This window comes from Hyperolius riggenbachi, chromosome 1 (assembly GCF_040937935.1).
Source record: "Hyperolius riggenbachi isolate aHypRig1 chromosome 1, aHypRig1.pri, whole genome shotgun sequence".
NCBI lineage: Eukaryota > Metazoa > Chordata > Amphibia > Anura > Hyperoliidae > Hyperolius > Hyperolius riggenbachi.
This window is the reverse complement of record NC_090646.1, coordinates 158,082,987-158,102,442: the sequence shown is the minus strand read 5'-3', so window position 1 is coordinate 158,102,442 and position 19,456 is coordinate 158,082,987. Positions and strand designations below refer to the sequence as shown.

Here is a 19,456-nt window from a genome sequence, read left to right as displayed (position 1 = left end):
ATGTGAGCAAGTATAAAGGGAACCAGTTAGCCTTCCAATTTTTTTTTTTTCATGAGAAAGGAAAAGTGATTGTTCAGAAGTAACTTCAGCAGACTCTATACAAATGTACTTCTCAGAATAACATGAGCCAGTTGACAGACTGTAAGGACCACCTATCGACATGTAAGGGATGTACCAATATCATTGCATAAAATAACTAGGTGTAGTGGTTATGTGAACTTATTTTCACGTCTGGAGTAAACAAAACACATAATTTAACCATTGAGGCAGATTAAGGCTAGGTTACCGGGGGTGGGTTGGTAGGAGGAATGTTAAGGGTAGGCACCACCATGGGGGGGTGGTTTGGGTTAGGCACCAGGAGGAATTAAGGTTAGAATGAGGGTTATATTCTAATAGCGGCTACATCCAGCGTCTTTTGTAAACAGAATCACTGTCATTGGATGCAAACAGGCACCCTTTTAGAGACAAAATCATGTTTATTGGTCATACCCGGCGCCCTTTTATAAACAAAATCACATTTATCAGCTACATCTGGCACCCTTTTATGAACAAAATTCTGATTATCCGCTATATGGCACCCTTTTATAAACAAAGTCACATTTATCAGCTATATTTCAGGCACCCTTTTAAAACAAAAATCATGTTTATCGGCAATAATAATAGTAAGTTGTTGCATTATATGCTTTGTAAAGTGTGGCAGAGGTGTAAATTACAACACCAGTTAACCTTAATTGCAAATCCTTCGGCAGATAAAACAGTTACAAAAATCAAACGCAAGCAAACAGGATATTTCAAACTTGCAGTAAACAGTTTTCTTGGAGTGTCACCAAATTTCATTTGTAAAGTCCTGAATCTCCACTTAAAGAGAATCTGTATTGTTAAAATCGCACAAAAGTAAACATACCAGTGCGTTAGGGGACATCTATTACCCTCTGTCACAATTTTGCCGCTCCCCGCCGCATTAAAAGTAGTCAAAAACAGTTTTAAAAAGTTTGTTTATAAACAAACAAAATGGCCACCAAAACAGGAAGTAGATTGATGTACAATATGTCCACACATAGAAAATACATCCATACACAAGCAGGCTGTATACAGCTTTCCTTTTGAATCTCAAAAGATCATTTGTGTGTTTACCTTCTGTCCCCTTCTTCTCTCATGCACTGAACATTACAGGCTTCCTGCAGACAGCTCTGCCGGTGCCTGTGTTTGTAATTCCTCAGTATGTGTCAGCCAGCTACTTTCACAGCCTAACAGAGGAGGATTTTTATCCAGCTCTCTTCTATCACTGATAAGATAGCAGAGAAGCTGCTGGCTTATGTAAAAAAACACACTGGAGTGTGCATAGAGGAACAGACCAGCACGGAAGAGTTGGCAGCCTTCCAGACACAGGCCGACAAGTCTGACAGGGGAAAGATACATTGATTTATTACAGAGACCATGATAGTACAAAGTGCTGCAGTGAGCCAGAACAGATTAGAATAGGTTTAGGAACTTGTAGGATGGTAGAAAAAACGTAATTTTTGTTACAGAGTCACTTTAAACTAAAACAGCGATTTAGGCAACATTGGACAGCTACGACTTAAACTGCTGTAGTAAAACATTCTAGCAAGGTTGCCCTGTATCACCTTAAGAAGTTTTAGATTTGTAAAATTGCAAATACATTTGATAATGGATTTTTTTCAGGGCTGCAGAAATCCCACCAGCCAAACAGCCAGTTCCCCAACTACAGAAGTGAAAGGTTACATCAATTCACGTTTCTTTTTTATATTCAACACACATACGTGAAGGCTTTATCTTTCACGGGTTTCGCCAGCCTATAGATATTTAATTGTAGCTCTCCTAGTTATTTTATTATGGCACAGATGATGATGATTTTGTTTCTGCTTAGATAAGGCATCACATGAAAATCACTGAGCGATACTTTGTCAGTTACAAAAGGTGTTTGCAAAGGCAATTAAAGTTAATTATAAAAGTATACAAAGTCACACAGGCAATTAAAGTGAATTATAAAAGTATACAAAAGGTACACCTATGCATTTCTAAGACCACCCCAGAAACTTTTGATGCATCTGAATACTTATTATTCCTTCTCGGTCTGGTTATTTATCGCTCATAAGGCAAGCAATCTAACAGTCAAAAAGTAGAATATCCAGAGCACTGAATACAAATAAACCTTTCTCATAAAGGCCAGTTATATGATGTAGTCAAAGTAAAATATTCACTTTTTCTTTTTTTAAGAACAAATAATTACCTCATGTGGATTAGCGTTAAAGGTTAGACTTCCTTCATCGAGTCGCATGTAAAGATTTCGATAGGAAAATCCTGGCGGGTGTCTTTTGTTGTATATTGAGCAATGTCCCCAAGTAGACTTGCATAACCTATATAGGAATAAAACGTGTTGGGATTATTATTAATGAATAATTACTCTTACTGCCCCAGCATTGCAAGCATTTCAATATAATCATAAATGTGTCTGCTCCAGTCAGCCTGGCTCTATTCTGGTACATGGCCAGGGAGAGGGAAGCTTGACATCCATCCCTCCCTCCCTCCCACATTCCTGTTTCTCACGGTTTGGCTGAGGGCAGTTTGGTGTGACAGGAGGCTGAGAAAGGAAATACACCTCACCCCTCTGCAAAAGCTGCTGAAATAGGATCTATGCTGTGCTCACATGTGTTTACAAAGCAAGCTAGATATGACAGTGCAGTTTTAGTGCAGAATAAGGGAGAAAATTACATCAGGATTGGTTTCAGTCAGAGCCAGTAAAGATGGAAAAAGGAAAAGGTTTCTCTTTACTGTAGAAAATTCACTGAAATCAAAATGTGGACAGTACAATACATATGTTATGTAAGTAGAACAAGTATACATCTACTTATATATATATGTGTTTTTTTCCCTGGGATAGTATGGCTGTACCCGGAGCTTTAATCACAAGAATCCAATTCTAGTTTTAGGCATTTGAGGCGATGATTGCTCTTTATATAAATTATGTATTAATTAAAAAGTTAATAGAATGTAAATGAAGCATTATCGGTTACGTTATAACAACTTTATCAATATTGTTACAGTTCAGTTTAAATTTCTGCATATTGAATTGTATTCACTTCCGAGAGAGACGTGGACTATGTAAAGCATGGGTGCCCACGCTTTTTCGGCTTGCGAGCTACTTTACAACCTGCAGAGTCCACGAGATCTACCTAACACCCCCTCCCTGCAAGCATACATAAGAATTCTTCTCTTCACACCCCCCCCCCCCCCCTTCCCCAAGCCTAGCTAACAGCTGCAAAAGCCTTCTCACCTACATGTTATGAACCCCCCCCCCCCCCCCATATCTCAGCAGTTCAGTTCACAATCCATCCACCTTAGCAAATAGCTTCAGACTCTTCCTGAAGATATTTGCCCACATTGCTCTGTACTTGCCTGGAAGCCTAGAGGGGAGAAGACGCTGCGCATGCAGGCAGCCTAGAGGGGAGGAGACACTGCACACGCAGGCAGCCTGGAGGGGAGGAGATGCTTGCGAGTCACACAGCCTGGAGGGGAGACCTGTCTCCTCATTTGCTCCTCTCCCCTTCAGCCATGCCTCTCCCCCCTTCTCACTGATGCTGCTAAGGCAGCAAAATCTGACAGCCGCAGCTGAGAGGCTTCAGAATATGACAGGACGTGGCCGCAATCTACTGAGCAGACGGTCACGCTCTACCGGTAGATTGCTATTGACCTATTGGGCACCCAGGGTGTAAAGGATAAGAGTGGTCAGACACCAGTAAAAACAGCTAGATAGGCCATTGATGCTCCAGCAAGTAGCCCTAACTGAAGACTACTGAACTAAGGGGGAGTGTGATTAAAGCACCACTATCACAAATAATTGTAAAATGTGCATGTCTATGCATGCAACTAAGGTACAGTTGTCCAAGAGTAAAATGCAGTGTAAATTAGTTTTTTTTTATGTTACCGTCATCCAAAATAGTAAATTGCAAAAAAAAAAAAAAAAAAAAAAAGGGGGGGGGGGGGGGTGTTATAGCATTGGCATTTAGGTCAGCACTTTTCCCACTGCCAATTGGCTGTACACGGTCAACTGAGGACTCTGAATCAAAGTATCTTATTCATACCTCAGTGCCCATCTGACTTTTCTACTGATGCTGTGAATTGTACAGCATGATGGGAGTGTGGAGGCCTGGGAAAATTTTTTTTAGGACAATAGTAAAAAATAATTCAGTGGTCAAAAAGGAAAAAAAAAAAAATCTGAGAGGAGATATGTGCACATAAAAGGTGCCTGATCAACATCTGCCAAGCTGGAAGCTTTAGATGACCAAAAGGAAGCTGACGAATGACTTTCACCATGACAACTTTATAATGGCTTTGCTGGAAATTTAAGGCCATTTTGGCTTTGCTCTTCATTTTCGTTAAGGTCTCTGCTTGTCACAACAAATTTAATTTACCAGCATGGATCCATATGGGAATGGCAGAGTCTGAAAACATAAAACCCTCCAGAGTAGTCTTATGAGTAAGGCTGGCTTTAGCCTGGCAATTAGATTTCAAAAGTTTAGTGCAGTAAGACTGCCAAAAGAGGATCTCTAATAAGCCATGGTATGGCATAGTACTTATTTGTTTGGTAGTGGAACAATTTCAAATAGTACAAACTTGAAGGAAAATATAGAATTAATGAAACTTCAAAAGCTCTTGCACGAATAAATATATTCACAAGAGGTAATAAACCCGCCCCATTTAATTCCAAGATTAAACCTGATACAATTTTTCAGGGTTGTGTCCCTTCCAATAAATGTTTCCAGCTTCCAACCAGAACTTGGTAGGATTCTTCCCAGGGACATTTCTTGAATTCTTATGAATAAATCTAGCATATATTGTGGTATTTAAGCCACATCTGAATCCAATCATTCATGTTTCACATCAATCACTTTGGTAATCTGAGCACTGGTTTAAAATCGTAGTAAGCACTTCAATGTTGGTGCCTTTTAACTCAACATAATTGACCTTTGCCGTACACCTCTTGAATATTATGTGGAGCTTTCCTAGGTATTTTTTAAGAGTACAGTTCCCCACTGTTCATACCCATGATCATTACTCTGATCCTGAATAGCTGCAAACCACAAAGCCCTCATGAGAATCTTCTGATCATGAAATCACTACACCACAGTTATTACAAGAGAAATAGAAGACACATTTTACAAAGGGAACAAAAATGAAGGAGACCTTAAAGGGAACCTTAACTGAGAGGGATATAGAGGTTTCCTTTTAAATAATACATGTTGCCTGGCACCCCTGCTGATCCCTTTTCCCAGCAGTAGTGGCTGAATCATAGAACTGAAACAAGCATGCAGCTAATCAAGTCTGACTTCAGTCAGAGCACCTGATCTGCATGCTTGTTGAGGGGCTGTGGCTAAAAGTATTAGAGACACAGGATCAGCAGGAGAGTCAGGCAACTTGTATTATTTTAAAAGGAAAAATCCACATCCTTCTCAGTTTAGGTTCCCTTTAAAGAGAGTCTGAAGCGAGAATAGATCTCGCTTCAGACCTCATATATAGCAGGGGCACGCGTGCCCCTGCTAAAACGCCGCTATCCCGCGGCTTAACGGGGGTCCCTGTCCCCCCCAAATCCCCTTTGTAATGCGGGGGAGCGCTTCCGCATTGGGGCAGGGCTAACCGCCTCAGCCCTGCCCCACGCGCGTCTGTCAGCGCGTATCTCCGCCTCTCCCCCGACCCTCTCAGTCTTCCTTCACTGAGAGGGGCGGGGGAGAGGCGGCGATGCGCGTCTGATAGACGCGACTGGAGGCAGGGCTGCAGCCGTTAGCCCTGCCTCCAGGAAGACAAATCCTACGACCAACTTTCCGACCAACTTTTGCGGGGGGTGGGTTGGGGGTGAAGGGACCCTCGTGCAGCCGCGGGATAGCAGCGTTTTAGCAGGGGCACATATGCTATATATGCTATATATATACATATGCTATATATGAGAGCTGAAGCGAGATTTAGTCTCGCTTCAGTGTCTCTTTAAGTTTATATATTAACTAAATAATCAGAGTTAAAGTCCAATCAAAACTGAAAACTAAGGGCCAAGTCTGCAGAACATAAAAACCAGCATATAATAGAGTCTCGTTCATCTGGAACTCAACTAACCAGCAGTCTCAACCAACCAGCACAAATCCCCAGCAGTACTCATAGTGGTGAAGGTTAACTTCTTATGCGGTTTGTGGGCTCTGCTGTGCTTAAAGGGGAACTTCAGCCTAAACAAACATACTGTCATCAAGTTACATTAGTTATGTTAATTAGAATAGATAGGTAATATAATCTCTTACCCACCCAGTTTTAAAAGAACAGGCAAATGTTTGTGATTCATGGGGACTGCCATCTTTTTGGTTGAAAGGAGTTGACAAGGAGCAGGAGACACAGTTCCAACTGTCCTGTGTCCTGATTACCCCTCCCAGCTGCACACGCTAGGCTTCAAATGTCAAATTCAAAATGTAAAAAAAAAAAAAAAAAAAAAAAAAAATCCACCAAAGCAGCAGAACGAGAACATCAGAAATCCTATCATGCTTTGCACAGCATCAGGGGAAAAAAGCCCGGGTAGTTTTCTTCTGTGCAGCTAAAAATGAGGCTTGTATAAGAGAAACAAAGTTCTGATGCTGTGAAACCGTTAAAGAAACACCAGGCCTTTCCAGTGCTGCTGAGTCCATTTTTAGTCCGGAGGTTCACTTAAATGACTGGATTCCACAGCTCCCCCAAGGTCAATATAGTTTAAATTACTGTATTTTAACATTTAACTACAAAGATCCCGGTGTGTGTATAGAGTGGGATATAGAACTGTATTCACTAGGCCTATTTTTAACATAGAGTCTCAAGCAACCAGAAAGCACACTTATCCAGCGTTCGTATCAGCCAGTTTTGTAATAATCCAAAGCTATATTGTGAAATTAATATTATAATACTGAAAGAAAAGTTTGAAAAGAAAGGTTATGATAGAGAAAGGTTGGAGATTCTTCAAGATGAGGTTGCACACATAGAGAGAGAATTTATTTTGGAAGATAAAAGAAAATAATGAATTTGCCCATTTATAACAGGATTTAGTCAACAACACAAAAAATTAGGGAAGATTTTAATAAACACTGGGCACTCCTGAAGGAAGACCCAGTGTTGAGTGGGATATTACCTGAGCACCAAGAGATGATTTACAGAAAGGCCCCAAATCTTGAAGATATTTTGACTTCAAGTGGCATAGAAGAACCCAGATTTAAAGGGGTTAGCTCCTTTGGAGAGGTTGGTTTTTATAAATGTAGGAAATGTTTACAGTGTAGAACATGTATCCTCACCCCTAGGGTTCAACAAACCTTTGGAAATGAGGAATACAAGATCAAGCAGTTTATTACGTGTGAGACCAAATTTGTGGTTGATTTACTTATCTGCCCCTGCGGGAAGTTTTATGTAGGAAGAACTAAAAGGCCCCTTAAAGAGAGAATTGGGGAACACATTACGAATATAAGAAATAGCTTTCAGTTTCTGAGCATTTTAGAATGTATCATCAACAGGACCCCTCCGGCCTAAAGTTTTGTGGGATAGAGAGGAATTTGGGGAACTGGAGGGGCACACATAGAGTAAGGGAGATTTCTAAGGCTAAAACTAAATGGATTTTTGCTCTTGATTGTATGGACCCCAAGGGTCTGAATATAGAGCTGGATTTAAATTGCTTTATTACAGATGAATAATTGAGGTATGATTCATGGGATGAGATCTTATTAGGTCGTGCAATCATTTATTCCTTAGTGTATTGATTTGTTTTCTATTGTATTGCCCTTTTGGGATGTGCTATTATGAGAATGGGCCACTAGATCGGGGTATTTGAGTATGTGATGTACGTGTTTTATTTATTTAATGTAATTTTAATTAATGTTTTGTTCATTAGTTTTTAATATGTGATTATAGATAGGTGGAGTGCCACTTTAACTTATGTGCACCCTGGTTTAATAAGCCCTTTTGGAACTAGAATGTTCCAGATGAGGAAGTACGATTAGATATATACCTTCCGTGCGCTCCAAGCGGAATCTTAGTTGATCTGGTGGAGCGGGACTTTACTTTACCTTCCGTGCGCTCCATTCGGCGGAAGTCCGGATGTGACATAGCGGTGACGTGACGTCGCTGGGAATGCGCTGTTTGACGCATTGGCGGCGTCCGAGATAGAGGTGAGAGGCTATTTAACACTCGCCCGGGACGCCATTCCGTTTAGAAGCCCCTGAGGATGCAGTAGCGAAACCTAGGTCGGGCGGAACGGATGGCAGATGAGAGAGTGGCACTCTGCTGATATTTTACACGCTGTTTCAACTGAGGGTCCCTGTAAAAAGGGCACTTATGTGAGTACCGGTTATAGTTTTTATATATTAATAAAAGTGCTTGTTTTTAAGTAAATACGGAGAGCACTTAGATTTTGTTCTGTGGCATTATATCCTCATATGCTGGGAGTACTTGCTGAGGAGTGACATCAGGGATATCTGGAGTCTGAGGACGAGGAAAACTGCTGATCGTTGGGACATTGATCATACGCTTAGACCTTATAATTTGGGTCTCTTATGAAGCTGGTAAGCCTGCACTTTGAAGGGTGTTGGGGAAGGATTCATAATATAAGAGACTATGTAGCGCTGACGTTTTTTGATTATATTGTGAAATTGCTCAATAACCGATATTTGAAAGCCCAACTAATCCCTGGGACCAAGAACAGTGCCAGGGTTTGCCTTCCATAACAGAGTAACCAAACAGCTCAGGGTGATCCAAACCACTAGGAATGTATAGGGGGATAAAAGAGACAGAAAATCCCTCCTACTAATAAGCAATGCTCTGTGAAATTTGCCTTCTTAAAAACGGAAGGAAATTTGTAATATTTCAGCTATAAGTGAACATTTGTGGTTACCCACAATGCACCACTACTGAACATGCAAATTATCCCTTTTCGCCCCTATAAGCAAGGCAAGCATTCAGAACTGCTGGTGTATAGCAAGCCTATAGCCTTAAATATTACACAGCCACACCAACCCCACATGTAGACAGCCTGTTTCAGGCTTTTGGCCCTCATCAGTACATGGCAGGGATTGATATGGCTTTATGGGATATGGCTTGGACCAGTATAACAGAGTAACCAAGCAGCTCAGGGTGACCCAAACCACTAGGAATGTATAGGTTGCCTTCTTAAAACAGAAGGAAATTTGCTTCTTTTCCATCTGTTTTAACCTGCCTGGCGTTCTATTAGGATCGCCAGGCAGGCTGCGGGAGGGTTTTTTTTTTTATTAAAAAAAAACTATTTCATGCAGCCAACTGAAAGTTGGCTGCATGAAAGCCCACTAGAGGGCGCTCCGGAGGCGATCTTCCGATCGCCTCCGGCGCCCAGAATAAACAAGGAAGGCCGCAATGAGCGGCCTTCCTTGTTTTGCTTACATCGTCGCTATAGCGACGAGCGGAGTGATGTCATCGACGTCAGCCGACGTCCTGATGTCAGCCGCCTCCGATCCAGCCCTTAGCGCTGGCCGGAACTTTTTGTTCCGGCTACGCTGGGCTCAGGCGGCTGGGGGGACCCTCTTTCGCCGCTGCTCGCGGCGGATCGCCGCAGAGCGGCGGCGATCAGGCAGCACACGCGGCTGGCAAAGTGCCGGCTGCGTGTGCTGCTTTTTATTTGAGCCAAATCGGCCCAGCAGGGCCTGAGCGGCAGGCTCCGGCGGTACTGGACGAGCTGAGCTCGTCCAGACCGCCCAGCAGGTTAAGAAGGAAAATTTCACCAAGCATTGCTTATTAGTAGGAGGGCTTTTCGGTCTCTTTTATCCCACCTATACTTAGCTAACCTATACTGGGTAAGCTATAGCTGGCTAACCTATACTAGAGCACCTATACTTGGCTACCTATACTGGGGCACCTATGATTAGCTAACCTATACTGGGTAAGCTATAGCTGGCTAACCTTTACTAGAGCACCTCTATACCTGGCCAACCTATACTGGGGCACCTATACTGGAGCCCTGTAACAAAAAAAAAAAAGTGCAGTAGATATGGGCGCAGCCACCGGCACCATAGGCCATAATAGAAATTACAGCTATAGTGGCGCTCAGTTAATATTTTGGGCTCTGCCAAAAGACTGAGAAAAAAATTACTACAAAAACACTGTAATTTGGCTGCCAGCAATAGCTGGAAGCTGAATTACATCTTTCCCCCACTATCCATGGCAGCCTGGAAGGGGGAATAGTAATTATCGCCACCGGGACTTGGGGTGCCTGTAGCTGGATAACCTATACTGGAGCATCTATACCTGGCTACCGAAACTGGGGGACTAAATACTGCATTGTAAGTAAATGTTCTTGAGCCCACTGTTACACCCTTGACCTGGGAGCAAATTAACCTAGAAACTGCCCTGCTGTCGACACGTTGGCTTGCTGATATGTAATACTGACAAGAACTGCAGATTTTCAGCTCATGTGAACCAAGCCTTGAAAGTTTAATTTCCTTGTAAGTTTAAGTTGCAAAGTTCACTTACGATTAAGAGTATATGTATGCTTTTAAATACAACTATGCTAAACCAAGGTTAATGGAGCAGGATGTAAATGAAGGTCATTGAACTGCAGTGTCTAAGTGTAAACCGCACAAGGTATCTGCATGGAAATCATGTAGAATTCACACAGTATCATGTAGAGTTTGAGGGTAATTAGTGCTTTTGATCCCTGTAACAATAATATTTCATCATAAATAGGATTATGGTCAGAAAATCTAAACATGTCGTGGGAAGAAAGACTGATATCCTCAAAGTCAGCTTAGATTAAAGTAAAACAAATTCATTTATTTTATATTTTTGCATTAAGATCTGGCAATCTTCCACCAATACTTTCAGGCATTTTGCACTTGAGCAATAATGTAATACACGCTTATCTGATCTTGGGAGAATATTTAACATGGAATCATTAAAAAGAGATTAGGAAGGCATGTGCAGAGTTGTCCAAGTCTCCTTCAGATGGGCTATTAGACACTTTCAGCTTCAGCAAGAGAGATGGTCAATCAGATGATAACAATTCTGACTTGCGTGCAATTTTAATGGAATTGTATGCAGCTTGACATTGGGGCAATCAAAATGGGCAAGAAGTGAATTTGATTGGCCAAGTCTGAAGATGCAGTTTGCAGAAATGTAAATGTCTTTAACTATCTTTTACTATGACTAAACCTAACCCTACTCTCACAGAGAACCCTCCCTTTACCGATGCCTAACACAGAACTGTCCCTCTACCCCTAACCCCCTCCCCTGGTGGTGCCTAAACCTTAAAGAGACCCTGAAGCGAGAATAAATCTCGCTTCAGAGCTCATAGTTAGCAGGGGCATGTGTGCCCCTGCTAAAACGCTGCTATCCCGCGGCTAAACGGGGGTCCCTTCACCCCCAAACCCACCCCCGCAAAACTTGGTCGTAGACTTAGTCGTAAAATTTTCTCTTCCTGGAGGCAGGGCTAACGGCTGCAGCCCTGCCTCTAGTCGCGTCTATCAGACGCGCATCGCCGCCTCTCCCCCACCCCTCTCAGTGAAGGAAGACTGAGAGGGGCAGGGGAGAGGCGGAGGTACGCGTCTGATAGACGCGCATGAGGCAGGGCTGCGGCGGTTAGCCCTGCCCCAATGCGGAAGTGCTCCCTGGCTGCACGGAGGGGATTTGGGGGTGAAGGGACCCCCGTTAAGCCACGGGATGGCGGCGTTTTAGCAGGGGCACACATGCCCCTGCTATCTATGAGGTCTGAAGCGAGATTTATTCTCACTTCAGACTCTCTTTAAGGGGGCAGTGAAAAGGGGTCACTGGTTAGAAGTTCTCTGCAAGCAGAGACCTGATCATCTGATGCCCCTACCACAGCCCTCTGCAGAGTTTAAAGTGACTCTGTAACAAAAATTACAACGTTTTTTCTACCATCCTACAAGTTCCTAAACCTATTCTAATGTGTTGTGGCTTACTGCAGCACTTTATACTATGACAGTCTCTGTAATAAATCAATGTATCTTTCCCCTGTCAGACTTGTCGGCCTGTGTCTGGAAGGCTGCCAACTCTTCCGTGCAGATCTGTTCCTCTATGCACACTCCAGTGTGTGTGTTATTTACATAAGCCAGCAGCTCCTCTGCTATCTTATCAGTGATAGAAGAGAGCTGGATAAAAATCCTAGGCTGTGAAAGGAGCTGGAAGGTCACATACTGAGGAATTAACCACATAGGCAGAGCTGTCTGCAGGAAGCCTGTCACTTCAGTGGGTGAGAGCTGAAGGGGTCAGAAGGTAAACACACACAAGTGATCTCTTGAGATTCAGAAGTAAGGCTGTATACAGCCTGCTTGTGTATGGATGTATTTTCTATGTGTGGACATACTGTACATCAACCTACTTCCTGTTTTGGTGGCCATTTTGTTTGTTTATAAACAAACTTTTTAAAACTGTTTTTAACTACTTTTAATGTGGCGGGGAGCGGCGAAATTGTGACAGAGGGTAATAGGAGATGTCCCCTAACGCACTGGTATGTTTACTTTTGTGCGATTTTAACAATACAGATTCTCTTTAATGATACTGTCCAGTCCCTCCTCCCATGCCATCTTGGTGTAATAAAGCATTTAGTCCTCAATATTTTCAGAGAAAGGCTAAATAAAAATAAAATAAAAAAACAAAGCGAGAAATGGTTCCTTATAGCTTGCAGGGCAAAGTGAATTTCCAATTCATCATAGTAGAAGCGAGGCTACTACTATGGCCTCAATTCACTAAGCAGTTTAGACTAGTCTACTGATGGTTTTTAGTCTTCTGATGTTTGGTGTAAATCAGTTGCATCAAAAGGGAATTCACTAATAATTGCTGAATGTTTTAGACCGGTTTTTAGACCTGGTCTAAAACATTCAGCAGTTAGGCCGGTAAAGCAGGAGAAATGATCAAAAGATGCAATTAACAAACAAGTAGCTATGACTGACATCCTTCTCTTCGGCATATAATTAAACTCCTGCATAATGAATTCAAAAGGTTCCATCCTCACCTCTAAAATACCTCACAGAATTACTTTACCAACAAAAATCAGCTGGTCTAATCTCTGTCAAAAAAGTGGGCGTGGTTATTCCTTGTTTGCCTTTGTGAATTGCATCTTTTGATCATCTCCCCTGCTTTACCGACCTAATTACCAAATGTTTTAACCAAGCTCTTAAAACAGGTCTAAAACATTACACCAAAACCATAAGTAGACTAAAAAGTTTAAAAAACATCAGTTGACTAGTCTAAACTGCTTAGTGAATGGAGGCCAATGTCTACCAACAGAAAACCGTAAACAACTAATATTATTTTACTTAGACATATTTACAATTCACTGAAGCCAATTGATAACATTGCCTGTTTCAGGATAAAATGATCAGATTGTCTTATAATTAAGTAGTTACTGTGCAAACTGTGTACAGAAAGTTCTCTGCTTCCAACCTGGATGCAGCAGAAGCTGTTCTGCCTTATTTACACATTTACACACAAGTTGAATATAATCTGATGATTCTGGTAAGCCAACGATAATCTTATCAATTAGCTTCTGAGTGAAGTAGTAATTTCTGTATTAACCCTTCCAATAACTTAAAAAAAAACAAAAAACATCATTGTTGCTGTCACAAGAGCCCCACTGGCCGTGAACACGCAAAACCGTCCGATCCGATTCTAGCACACAGATTGAGAGCTATGGACGCAATCTGCGTAGAATTGGCGGAGTTTGAGCGTCACGACGCAGTAGGGAGCCTGTGAGGTTACGAAAATACACTTTTACTCCAACCCAGGGGTAGATTTGCCACCATCTCTGTTTTCTATCAGCCCAGAGAAAACTGCTAACTGGCTATAGACCTGTGAAACAAACAACCGGTTAAAACTGTGCAATTCCTATCTATCTATCAAAATAGTAGCGTCCCTTCGGAAGTTTAGGTCTCGTCTGTGTATACTGAATAGAAGGTTTTACTGAGAGGTAAAGACCTTTTAAAAAGCCTTTATTTGTTACAATATAAATAATTAATATATACAGACAATCGTGAACAATTAAACGATGAGAGACAGTGATAACACAGTACATAAAAGAAAAAGGGATAAAAAGAACGAATACTTATGATTCTGTGGAAAGTCCGTTCGGGAAAAGACAAAGTTCCTTTGTTGCAGTTAGTTCGCAATATGGCCGAACCACATGGCCGTTGCTCCGCCTGCAAGATGGCCACTGCTATTTCCCCAAGCAGTGGCAGTCTTTTCGGTATGATGGAAAGTGGGGGAATTGGCTGGGGGTCCTCATGCAATCAGTTTTGAGCACTGACATTTCTGGGCGGAGTCTCAAGCTCAGCCCAGGGGCGTGTCAGGCAGTGAGTTCTCAGGGGAGGAACTTCCAGCCATCCACAAAATATGTCCAATTTCATACCCCGCCGGGGTTTTGTCGCACATGCAAACCGATTTCATATTCAGATTGGGCTGAGAATACACGTTCATAGGACATCAAACTTGCAATATTTGGGGCGCACGGGGACCCCATTATTCATATCTCAGCCCCTGCTCGGGTTACCTGGCTATGTCTAGTATCACCATATTCTACAGAATTAGGGAAACAAAATTATGTAATTTTCATATTCCTCCCATGGATGGTATTTGCAAAATGTGACAAAGTTATCAACACCATGCATTCCATACTCAGTTTAGTCGGTGCCGTCAAGACTGGGAGGAATGTAGGTGTCAATAGACCTCATGCTGTGCTAGCTTCCCCTGTTGAATAGACTCTGTTGGTATTTCAGCTCTGCCCAATTAGCACATTAGTGTCACCAGAGCTTTTCCGGGAGCCTTAACAGGATTTCTTGCTAAACCAGGTTGCTTTAGCCATATGCTAACGCAGGCCCATTCAGCCCTCATGGCAAAAGGGGGGGGGGAAGGCAGGAAGGAAAAACTTCTATTTTAAAAATAAAGAATGTCAGTTTTCCGATCACGGTTGCGATCGGACACTCGGCCGCGAATCCTCGGACGACTGGGCGTCGCCCGGCGTCACACCTCCCCCTTCCCGAGCTCTGCTCAGGGAGGTGTCAACAGGACGCCTTCCGTAGCAGCTATTGGCGCTGTTGGGTCGGGTTCCCCCTGACACCGCGACAGCCCATCAGCGTTTTGGTGTCGGCTGCCTGCTTTGTGTTGGATCGTAAAGTCGTACTGCTGCAATGACAGGCTCCACCGTAGGAGCTTGCCGTTGGTTCCAGCAGTACGGTTTAGCCAACTCAGGGGATTGTGATCAGTGACGATCGTGAAGGAGCGGCCGTACAGATACGACTGCAGTTTCTGTAGGGCCCACACGATCGCCAGGCACTCCTTTTCAGTTGTGGAGTAGGCTACCTCTCGGGGCAGGAGCTTCCGGCTCAGGTAGAGGATAGGGTGTTCATCCCCCTTTCCATCCACCTGGCTGAGGACTGCGCCGAGACCGTAGTCAGAGGCATCGGTTTGCACCACAAACCGACGACTGAAGTCTGGGGCCTGAAGCACAGGGGCGCTTGCGAGGGCCTGCTTCAAGGCCTGGAAGGCATTCTCGCAAGCGGGGGTCCAGCTAACAACCTTGGGGTGCTTCTTGCTAGTGGCATCGGTCAGGGGCTTCGCCAGTGTACTATAGGCGGGAACAAATTTCCTATAGTAGCCGGCGGTCCCCAGGAACGCCTGGACCTGCTTTTTCGTGATAGGTCGAGGCCATGCCAGGATGGCGTCCACCTTTCCCGTGTCAGGTTTCAGGGTGTTACCCCCCACCCGGTGACCTAAGTACTGCACCTCGGTCATGCCAATCTGACACTTACTCGGTTTAACCGTCAGATTGGCCATGGCCAGCCTCTCTAGTACCTGGGACAGGTGTTTGAGGTGTTCTTCCCAGGTGGGGCTGAACACCGCAATGTCATCCAGATACGCTACAGCGAACCCTTGCATTCCCTCTAGCAGGTCGTTCACGGCCCGCTGAAACGTGGCGGGGGCGTTCTTCATCCCAAAGGGCATCATCGTGAACTCGAAGAGGCCGAAAGGGGTGATGAAGGCCGACTTTTGCCTCGCGTCAGGTGCAAGTGGTATCTGCCAATACCCCCGGCTCAGATCCATGATTGATAGGTACCTGGCTGATGCCAGTGTATCTAGCAGCTCATCAATGCGAGGCATGGGGTAGGCGTCTGTAGTGGTGATGGCGTTCAGTTTCCTGTAGTCTACGCAGAACCGAGTTGTCTGGTCCTTCTTGGGGACCAGGACAACAGGGGCTGCCCAGGCACTACTGGACTTTTGAACCACCCCTAACTCCAGCATCTCCCTCACCTCCTTCTGCATGTCCGCCTGTACCTCGGGAGAGACACGGTAAGCGGATTGCCTGATGGGGGGATGGGTACCTGTATCTACCCCATGCACCGCCATACTGGTCCGCCCCGGGATACCGGAGAAGGTGTGCTGGTACTGGCCCAGCACCTTCTGTAACTGCTCTTGCTGGGCTGAGGCGAGCTGTGGATTGACGTTTAGGTCGCCGTCCACATCTCGTACGTCAGCCAGCAGGTCTAACAGGGGGTCTGCCTCTCCCTGCTCTAACCGGCTGCACACTGGCAGCGCATACTGGGTCCTGTCATGGTGGGCCTTCAGCATGTTTACATGAAAGCTCTTCTGCTTCCTGCCCCCCATGTTCACTAGATACGTCAGAGGGTTTAACCGCTGCACTAGTTTTATGATATGTTTAATTCTTTAGACCATAGATGAGATTTGAGCTTCATCCCATTTTATTTGTGCTTGACCTCATTTACTCATCAAGTACAAGATGCGGTATTGACCCATCTTCACTTGCACAGTTAGATTACCTGATCTCATTTTCCAAAATAGCATACAGATAATCTCACATGCTTGTTCTTTGAAGATTTAGTTATCGAGGTGTTGATCAAGCCAATTCCTAATTATAAAGAGATAAAAGAGGTGCTTTCAACCAAGCCAGATATAGCTAATTAAGAAGCAAACATCCATCAAGTGCTTGGCACTAGCTTATAGTGAAATGGACAATTTACCAATGCGGTTTTCCCTGCAACTTTCCAAAACCTTTGTTAAATCACTGCAAAATGACTCACCCTTGCCATAGCAGCTCGTCATTGGCCAGGTCTTGCCACACACAAGATGCCAAACACAGGTCAGTGGCATTGAGATAGGATAAAATGGTAAGGCTTAGCTCTGGAGGCAGCATTTCAAGATTTAGAAATCCTTGTTCATCCTTTGCTTTTCTGGCTTTCAGCAGATGGTACAGATCTAGGCCACTCTGGGCATTTCTTCGATTATTTATATTGTTGTCATTATCTGCGGACAGGTAGTGGTGTTCAATATATCCTTGCTGAAATTGGTGGTTTCTTGCAACTCGCCAAAGTCCTTGACCCATCTGTGAACCTTAATAAGCACAAAACTTATGTTAGGATGAAAATTGGTACAGTTGAGTTTCTCAAGGTTTCTGTTGTTGAAATCTGTGACGGATTGTGCATGATAAACAGTTTCAATTCTCATATTCCCCCCATTCCCCAAAAAAGTGAAAAAATATTCCTGCCATTACTGCACTTCCTTTACAGAAAGAACTTGATTGAAGGACAACTGTAACGTGAGAGATATGTTATTTAAGTATTTATATAGCGCCAACATATTACGCAGCACTGTACAGAATATATTGTCTTATCACTAACTGTCCCTCAGAGGGGCTCACAATCTAGTCCCTACCATGGTCATATGTCTATGTATGTATTGTGTAGTGTATGTATCATAGTCTAGGGCTAATTTAGGGGGAAGCCAATTAACTTATCTGTATGTTTTTGGCATGTGGGAGAAAACCAGAGAGCCCGGAGGAAACCCACACAGACACGGGGAGAACATACAAAACTCCTCCTGCAAGGCGAGAGCGCTAACCATTACGTAACCGTGCTGCTATCCTTTTAAATACCAGTTGCCTGCCTATTCAGCTAATCCTCTGCCTCTAATACTTTTAGCCATACACCCTGAACAAGCATGCAGCAGATCAGGTGTGTCTGACATTATTGTCAGATATGACAAGATTAGCTGCATGCTTGTTTCCGGTGTTATTCAGATACTACTGCAGCCAAATAGATCAGCAGGGCTGCCAGGCAACTGGGATTGTTTAAAAGGAAATACCTATGGCAGCTGCCATATACGTCTCAGTTCAGTTGTCCTTTAAAGAGACTCTGAAGCGAGTCTAAATTCACTTTAACATGCAGTCATGTTAAGCAGTATAACCCCTGCTAAAACGCCACTATCCCACAGCAAAACGAGAGGTTTATACCCCTCAAATCCCCCCCCTGCAAAATCCACGACTTTCTTGGTCGTGGATTTTGCTGCTCATGGAGGCAGAGCTTTCAGCTGCAGCTCTGCCTCCATGCGCGTCAATCGCTGCGCGGATCTCTGACTCTCCCCCGCCCCTCTCTGTGAAGGCAGATTGAGAGGGGCGAAGAGAGGCGGCGATCAGCGGGGATTGATCCGCTGGGAGGCAGAGATACAGCTATAAGCTCAGCCTCATCAGGAAGCGCTCCCTGGAGGTAGGAGAGGGGATTTGGGGGGTATAAACCCCTCCTTTTGCCGTGGGATAGCGGCGGTTTAGCAGGGGTTATACTGCATGTTAAAAAAGTGAATTTAGACTCGCTTCAGAGTCTCTTTAAGGGATATATTTGTGGGAGGATAGTTGCAACTCCAGTCCAAAGGTTTTAATGTTGGTGTTCGAATTGGGACTATTGTTCTGAATTTGCTCGAACACCACACTTCAGCACTGAACACGCGGACAGGGTCAGGTCGAGTTCTCTTTCTGGTGCTTCATGGTGCGTTTTTACATGACTCCATAGCCAAAAAAAGGCAGTATCAGAGTCAAGTGAAATATGCCATCTAGACGTACATTCCAGTTTCTACAGGCAACGTATTGATCAACCAGACATGGGCCCTAATTCATTCAATTCACTTTTTATCCCTAATTTGTCTTAACCTCCTTGCCGGTTATCCCGAGCTCAGCTCGGGGTAACCTGCCGCAGAGGATTCCTCAGGCCCTGCTGGGCCGATTTGCATAATTTTTTTTTGTTACACGCAGCTAGCACTTTGCTAGCTGCGTGTAACTTACGATCGCCGCCGCTCCGCGCCGATTCGCCGCAACCCGCCGCATCAGAGGGTGCCCCCCCCCCGAGACCTGTGCGCTGCCTGGCCAATCAGTGCCAGGCAGCGTCGAGGGGTGGTTCGGGACTCCCTCTGACGTCACGACGTCGATGACGTCATCGCGCCCGTCGCCATGGCGACGGGGGAAGCCCTCATGGAAATCCCGTTCAGAACGGGATTTCCGGATGGGTATATGCGCCGGCGGCGATCGGCACATTCGGGGGGACGCTAAACAAAAAAAAAATGCAAAAAAACACCCTCCTTGCCGTGCGCAGCAAATTTTTATAATGGCAGGGAGGTTAAAAGG

General features: G+C 44.1%; 1 protein-coding gene across 3 annotated transcripts in view; it reads right to left on the bottom strand.

Annotated features, from left to right (window-relative positions):
- FBXO8 (F-box protein 8) overlaps positions 1–19,456 on the bottom strand; it is an 84,363-nt gene that overhangs the window by 12,653 nt on the left and 52,254 nt on the right. For all 3 annotated transcript variants that reach the window (XM_068278789.1, XM_068278791.1, XM_068278790.1), the window contains 2 exons: positions 17,088–17,397; positions 2,252–2,378 (listed from right to left, as the gene is read on the bottom strand). In XM_068278789.1, the coding sequence (XP_068134890.1) occupies positions 2,252–2,378; positions 17,088–17,389 (429 nt within the window). In that variant the 5' untranslated portion in view covers positions 17,390–17,397. The remainder of the gene's footprint in view (positions 1–2,251; positions 2,379–17,087; positions 17,398–19,456) is intronic.